At 31.2% G+C, this 8,126-nt stretch overlaps 1 protein-coding gene across 1 annotated transcript; it reads right to left on the reverse strand.

Annotated features, from left to right (window-relative positions):
- Positions 1–655: 655 nt before the first annotated feature.
- LOC107781736 (axial regulator YABBY 5) lies at positions 656–6,706 on the reverse strand. Its single transcript, XM_016602477.2, has 7 exons — positions 5,890–6,706; positions 4,391–4,531; positions 2,987–3,110; positions 2,812–2,860; positions 2,620–2,695; positions 1,994–2,063; positions 656–974 (listed from the first exon to the last, which is right to left on the reverse strand). The coding sequence occupies exons 1-7, from the start codon at positions 5,962–5,964 to the stop codon at positions 949–951; spliced, it is 561 nt and encodes a 186-aa protein (XP_016457963.1). The 5' UTR covers positions 5,965–6,706; the 3' UTR covers positions 656–948.
- Between the last annotated feature and the right edge of the window lie 1,420 nt (positions 6,707–8,126).

Raw genomic sequence — 8,126 nt, forward strand, 5'->3', positions numbered from 1 at the left:
TAATCGAAGCTTATATGCCATATTAGTACATGAAATTTGTATGTATTATTTCTAAAAACAAGTGGTAATCGGCGATAAAAAAGAAAAGGTGGTAATTGGTAATGAAATGATTTTTTTTTAATTTTTTTAGTTAAATCTGTCCATCCAAGCTTTCACCTTCGGTTGTGGTGGAGGGTTTGACTTATGAAATAATTTGAAATTTTGTGAGTGGAAGAAAAATTTCACCCAAAACTGTTCCCTAAACCAGTTCTTGGGAACTTGAAAAAAAAATCAAATTAACTGATCATATTTTATGAACAAACAATATTTTCAATTTTTTTTTGTTTGGAAAAAAAAAACAGCCAAAATCTATGGCCAATCTGCCCTTTTAAATTTCATTTTTAACATGTTTAGACAAAGTATGAATCATGAACATGTTCACTAATCTGTTTACTTAAAGATGTTGATGTACATTTATGGATTCTTACACCAACTTAATCATATTTCAACATTTAGCAACGAAAGTTTTAGTTTTTGTATAGTTTCTCATATTTCAACATTATATTTACAAACATTTTTAATTATGCTGACCGCTTGTTGCTATCTTTGATATAATTCTTGACATATTATATGAAAATGTAAATTAACATGATTTCAATGGGATATATAGCATTCAACGATCAAATTTCATATTTTAGGTTAACGAACAAGACATATGGAAACCTCTCTAAATTCCTCTCATTAGAGAAAGACAATTGATAGAGGTAGTCAATAAATTAAAGGAACTTAGTTTTTCAAGTTGCATAATATATAAGTGAAATACAACGAATTAGAAAGGCTATAATATATAGTTTTATGTCCACACTCCGTAGAACACCTTGAGGTCACACTCTTGTCCTCAATTCAACACACAACTTGTAGAAACTCTCCATAAACTGAAGAAGATCTTTATTTCTTTAGCAAAGATCTCTATGATTTGGACAATTTTCTGCTCCCTGAAAATAGTAAAGGAAGAAAATGGTGCAAACTAAGAAAACAATATATGTGTAACATAAAACTTATTGTGGCACGCATAATTTAAAAATGAAACAAATAATATGTTATACAACAATAACAACAACACGGCAATCCTGAACAAGTTGAGTATAAATAACTTGTTATAATTAGTTAAAAACCCTAAGGGTTTTAAAAAAATTATATTGTCTAATAGACTAATAAAAGAGGGAATGAAGGGATAGTAATATGATTATAGGAATTATAGTACCATTATAGGAAAAAAAGGCATATATGGAAACATCTCTAATGATGAACTATTTCAATAAAATCTCTTCCAAACACCTTGACATAATTTTCAACTGAAAATTAGGTAAGAATAGCACGGGTTGGCCAGTTATCGGACTGATCATTCAAAAATTGCCAGCGTTTGCCAAGTCATTGAAAAATAGCTACTATTTTGCTGCAACAGAGACCGGTCCAACGTAATATACTGGAGTTCGGTGCACCTGTGTATGAACTTCCAGCATAATATGCTGGAACTCCAACACACGGAAAGTTCCAGCATGATATACTGGAGATTCGAGCACTTGTGTATAAACTGCCAGCATATTATACTGGACCGATATACTTTGCTGGAACTTCAGTATATTATGCTGGAGTTCTAGTGTACTTATGCTGGAACTCCATTATATTATGCTGGAGTTCCAGTATACTTATCCTGGAACTCCAGTATAATATGTTGGACGTATTTTTCGGGTTTTGAACAGCGTTTTCGCTCAGATTTATCTTTACATGAAAAGTGGCTAAATTTCAATTATTTTAAAAGCGTAGCTATTTTTAAATGACCACTTATAAATCTAGTTATTTTTGAATTTCTCGCGAAAATTAAAGAGTAAAGCCCAACTATCACTAAATGATGCAAAAATGATAAAAGGAAATAAATAATGGCAAGACCAAGTTTATGTACCATGAATGTTTAAGGGAGGCAAAAATATAGCTTGAGTTATAGGTGCATTACCACAAGAAAGCTTGGCTTGATTGTTGCTCTCCAACATGAGTCCAAAGTGAATGTGAGGGAAATGTGCCCACTACACCACACAAAAGCTAATTAGTCATCAACCAACTCTTCAAAAAATAGAGTGTAACTATCTATATATACACAGTATAATAGAACTTTGAATTATCAAATCATCTAAAAGATAATTATTTTCATACAAAATGTGGTTAGTAACTTAAAAAATAAAATAAATTACCTGCTACAACAAGTTTAAATTCATTGAGTTAAAAATGCTTTACATGGTTAGTGTATATACGTTAAATCCAGAAAAAATGTAACAGAAAACCTTGAGTTTAAATTCTATAATTGATAATATATAATATTTTTACATTATCAAGTTAAGTTACTTGCTATAACATGTATTTCCTAACAACAAACACGATCTTGTAATTTAAATAGAGTAAATAACATGCTATAACAGATTAAATTACATTGATAACATAATTTTTTTTTAGATTGTAGTGCATATATAACTTTTTTTTTTCGGGTCAGCTTAATGCAACTTAAATCGAAAATTTAAAAGCAAAGAGTAGAGGAAGTAACAGTAATAAAGTAATATTTCAAGAATCTAAGGATAAAAGAGTTACATTTTTGGCAGCAGTACTAAATGCTTCCCTGTGACTGATATCTGGATTATTAGCCTTGATCCTCTGAATCTCTTCTCTGCATATTTAGGCATTTTGTGACAAAAGAAATTGATATAGAGTGGTTAATTTTCCACAGCTTTAATAAAGATATCTCTACATCTATTCAAGTCATCAGTGTTACAGCTGCCTTACTTTATGAACTGATTATATGCAGAAGGTACTCGCTGCCTCTTCTCGGGAGCTGTAAAAGAAAACACCAACAACCATTAATAACCCAAAAAAAAAAAAAAAATTAAAACAATGACGGGAATAAATGTCCCTAAAAATAAATGATTTTAAATAGGAATCTCTATGTATAAATAATTACGTCGATTCACAATCCTCTCCTCGTGAGTGTTGTTTGTGATTGGTGTTCTCATTGTCATCCTGTTGTTGCATTTGGTTGATGAACCAAAATCCATTCTGTACTCAGGAGCAGTGTAATTTGGCACCTACAAAATTAAGTCAGAAATATACATGACTTTATAATTAATATATAAGTGTTGCAAAAACAAAGAGAAGTTGCTAATAAATAGCACAAATTAGTTGTCAAAAAAAAAAACTTAAACTTTTGCTACTTATTTTTTATTGATTGGTATCTTTTAATGTACTAGTATCAGTCTAATCACTCAACTATCAATTCTGTGAGTTATTCGCCCTTCTCCTCCTCCTTCTTCTTCTTCATTCAGTGGCGGAGAAAAGAATTTTCTTAAAAGTGTTCAAACTTAAAGAAGTAAAACAAATTCTTCGACAAAGATTGTTTAATATATGTTATATACATCTAAAATCTAATATTTTACTTATATACCCTGTCCTCGCTAAAGCCAAACCCGGTTATTATATTGATAGTACCAAACATAAATTCAGAAGCTCTTACTAGATATGGCACTACAATTTTTTTCCCTTTGTGTGGAGTTTCCAAGATCTAAATTCTTCTTAATGTGTAAGTGTTGAAGCAAAGCAACAAAAGAATATGTAATGCAGCTCACTTAATTTTGTTTTTGCTACTAATAAGTACAGGTAAGAGGAGTTATGTTTATTTTTCCTTTTATTATTCATGAACCTCAATTTCTTTTTAGGGTATTGGTAAAAGCGGAGCTGGTGGTGGTGGTGGTGGGGGGGGGGGTGCTAAGAGGGCTTGTTTCTGTTTTGACCAAAAAGGTTGAAGTGATGTTTTATGAAAAAAGATGTCATAACAGCATTGAAGTGACTGAATCAGTTAAGATATTGAATGATAAATGAAACCCAAATAGGTAGTTGTTGTAAAGATTTCCAAAGGGAACCCATAATCTAGTTTTGAGGCTTTGTTTCCACAGTAGAGGACAAACCCCTGATAGAAAATAAAATCATTAATAAATAAATGTAATTCAAACAAACTAAACTATCAAATCAAACAATTACACAAGAAAAAAGTAACCTAAGAAAATGCTTTTGATGGGTCAAAGGACAGTCCCTAGTTTATAAAAGCTGCAGCCTTCAAATAGAAAAATGAATATATAGGTTTTAGTTATGGCGGCTATATTAGTTGTAGTACTACTAATTTTTTGAAAAACTCGATCTGAGTATTAATATGTCTGCATATAGGAGTAGTTATTTATTCCCTCAAAAGGAGGAAAACCCTAGAATTCAGAAGCCAGCCTATGATATGTAGAGAACAAAACGCCCACAATTTGAGCTGCAAAAGGAAAAAACAAAATAAAAGTTAATTATTGTTTTTGGACAAAACAAAAACCTGAAGATGATGAATGTCTTGCCAAGAGGAAGAAGAAGAAGAAGAGTGAAAGGCAGCTGCCATATTGACGGACCACAGATTTGTGCAGTGACCACATCGAACTGTCACAATATCAAATAGGCTGCTGCACGGTACACTCACCTGCATTATTGAACCAAAAAAATATCAACATTAACAAAATCTTCATAAAAAAGAACATAATCATATGTTTTTTTCTCTTAGAGAAAGTAGACGAATCGCTTCGCCCAAGACATTGTTTAGGACCAACAGGTACACAGGAGCAGTCTACTTTGCGCACTCCATAAAATTAAGACGAAAACAAAAACGTTTAAAACCTCACAAAATTAAAGACCAAGATTACTAACACTTCTTGAGAAATGGGGTTTCTAAATCTTGAGATCTCATTGTGGAGGCGAATTTTTGAGCTCAATTAAACACGTTACCTTCAACTCGAACTATGTATGTTTGTGCTTAAAAAGAAAGGTATACAACTAAGACCAGGCTCATCCTAAACGCATCTTTTTATGTACAACAACATTTCAAACCCTACAAAATATAGCTATTTTGTGGAATATAGTTGAGTGATTTCTTGAAAAAGATCAAGAACAAACCCTATATCTGTTAAAGTAAGGGGAAGAATTTGGTTATCTTGAAGGAAGTGGAGAGCTTGATAATTATTGAAAAATACATGAGGAAAAAGCTTATCTTTTTGATAGCACACTTCATCAGAACATAGTGAGCTATATGGTGCCTGCACTTAGTGCAATCTTTTCAGTAGAAAAAAGAAGAAGAAAGGTATATAGCACAGAGCTAGAAAGAGAGAGAGAGAGAGATTTAAATCTCTAATAAGTAGAAATTAAAGGACTTGTCTTCATCAAATTATCTTCAAAATCATAAAATCAACAAAGGAAGAATTCTCTTTCTCTTAGCTGATTGGAAGGTTCAGAATTTTCAGGGTATGACTTTTTTTTTCTTTGACTGCAAAAGATCAAAGAGAAAGAAGAAGAAGAAGAAAAAGAAAAGTCTATATATGGATGGAGACTTGACTTCTCAAAGCAAATTAAAAACAAAGTAAACACCTAGAAACTAGATCACTTGATTTGTGTATATATAATACCACCAAACTAACTCTGAATTCTCAAAATCAGCTTTATTCAGCTTGGTAACATCTTTTTCTCTTCTTAGACTACCCTCTCACATGACAAAGAAAGTTCAAGCACAAAAGAAAAAAATAGAAAGAGTACCAAATTCACATATAAGCACACTCATATAAGCGAATTTAGAGCGAGTTTTGTGGGTTCAACTAATTAAACTCAAAATTTTCTGTTAAAATTATGAAAAAAATAATTACTATGTATGTATACATATCACAAAATCGTACGAATTCTAAACTCACTAACTCTAGATCCTGAATTTTGTATCTGCTAACGGACTAGATGAAAACGTTCATACAAAATAGGTCAAGAAAAAGATGGAACCAAGAAAAAAAAAATATATACCGCAAGAACAATATTGCAAAAGTTGCAAGGGATATAGCAAAGTTTTTCAGAAGCACCATCGATACAGCTTGCCATTTTAATGGAAAATGTTTGCAGCTAATAAGTAAAGAAAAAGAAGAAGAGGAAGCAATGATGAGTGAAGGGGTAAATTCAAGAAGGAAGAAGAAGGAACAACACCAAATATATAGAACTTTTTAGACAATACTGAAGAGAAAAAGGTTTTTATTTATTCTCTCTTTATTATATGTAGCCTTTTAGAAGGGCTAATATAATGTACAACTATCAAAAACAGTAAAACTTGTGTATATATAAAGAAAGACATAATACTATTCCCTACAAAATACATCTATCTTTAGAAAGCAAAACAAAAAACAAACATAAACTGGTCCTTTCTTTTTACTCCCTATCAGGGTTTCCCTTTTCTTCTCCCTTTTCTCCTATACAGTATAGACCTAAGTATAGAAACACAAAAGTAGCTTAGTGCTTACTAAAGAAAAGCAAAAAAAATGGGCTATATAGCTTCTTCTAATTAATCTGATCATATGTTTAATATTGCCCACGGTAATAAGGAAATAGAGAAATACAGTAGAATTTTTTTTAACTAGTAGAATACAGGTTAGTTCCTATTATATGGTGTATATATAGAGGAAAGGGTACATAGAAAACTGGGTTTTTAGGAATTAAGCTAGGGATTTTAAGGTGGGCTCTTTTCAGAAATTGTCAGATTATGTATTAGCCAAATAATAGTCTAGGGTTTCATGGGGGAAAGAGGGAAGAGAAAGTTTTTGGCTGCATTATACTAGCTTAACAGTCTACAACAGAATAAGTCAAGAAGAAGATGGTAAATACAGAAAAAGGAGGGTTTGATTTTTTTGGTTCCCGTCTAGCGTTCGGTACCCGAGCTCGACTAAATTTGAATTTGCATTGGAAAATCACATATTTGGGTGTAAACCACTTTTCTAATAAAGACGACTTCATACTCGATGCTCGAACCTAAAATCTCTAGCTAAGGAGGGAGAAATACTTATAAATCTACCACAACTCTTATTGGTATGAGTTTTTATCTTTGGAATGTAAGATCGATGCACTGATATTATAAAAATATTTAAATAATAAATCACTTAAAAGATAATTGCAAGTGATTCTGTTTTATACTTCCTTTGTTCCAATTTATGTGAACCTGTTTGACTGACACAGAGTTTAAGAAAAAATAAAGACTTTTGGAATTTATGGTCCTAAACAAGTCAAAAAGGGGTCCAGAGTATTTGTGTGGTTATAAAAGCTTTTCATTAAGAGTATAATTATAAGTGTAAGCTAAATTGTTTCCAAATTTCGGAAAGGATCATTCTTTTTGGAACGGACCAAAAAGGAAATAGATTCACATAAACTGGAATAGAGGGAGTAGTATTGATTGCAATCTGAAATAAAATTACCGTCAATATATATAATTTAAATTCTTCTTTAAATTCGCTATTATTATTTTTTTTGGTGGTGAAGGTAGGGGTGGGGTAGGGGGCTCAGTATTGTTTGTTTGTTTCTTGCCATTACGATATGCTGTAATATTGATTGAAAAAAGTGTGGTGTGGCCATTCCCTTTCCTTACCTCTGAAACACCACAGCGGACGAGGGGGGCGAAATTTCGACCTGTAATTATATTTATATACTTTTCTTATTTCTTTTGTATGTATTTGTAATTTTCTCTTTCATTATGTGTATGTATAAAAATCCGCTACAAGGTATAGCAATACACCATGTTACTGTTCTATCTACTTGTAATGTGAAAGAATTTTTATATTATTAGACGCCTAAAAGATTATTGATATAATTAACCGTCCATAAAATGCGGAAAAAATAAATTTTAAGTTATATACACTCTCAGGGTAATAAACTTTTCAGTGTACTTTTTACATTAATTCTAGATTGTCAATTAATATTGTATTAAATATAGTTATGCGCAACCTAATTATATAAATATCAATACATAGAACATAAATTCTAAAAAATAAGATATCTAGGTATCCCCACAAAAGGTTAAATTACATTGATATTGATTTTTTTTTTAATGTCGGTGTGTAAACTAAATCCATATAAAAACACGTGTACGATTTATGCATTAGTTATATTATTTTTACGGAAAATGATCATATTTATCCCTGTACTCTTTAAAAATGGTTATATTTGTCCTTCGTTATACTTTTTTGATATATTTATCCTTACCATTATACTTTAGGATCATA

Source organism: Nicotiana tabacum, chromosome 18 (assembly GCF_000715075.1).
Source record: "Nicotiana tabacum cultivar K326 chromosome 18, ASM71507v2, whole genome shotgun sequence".
Taxonomy (NCBI): domain Eukaryota; kingdom Viridiplantae; phylum Streptophyta; class Magnoliopsida; order Solanales; family Solanaceae; genus Nicotiana; species Nicotiana tabacum.

Coding starts and splice junctions, on each gene's coding strand:
- LOC107781736 (XM_016602477.2), bottom strand. CDS start 5,964: ATGGCAAGCTGTATCGATGGTGCTTCTGAAAAACTTTGCTATATCCCT. Junction 4,532..5,889: donor TTTGCAATATTGTTCTTGCG/GTATATATTTTT, acceptor TCAATAATGCAG/GTGAGTGTACCGTGCAGCAG. Junction 2,064..2,619: donor TTAGTACTGCTGCCAAAAAT/GTAACTCTTTTA, acceptor TGTGTGGTGTAG/TGGGCACATTTCCCTCACAT.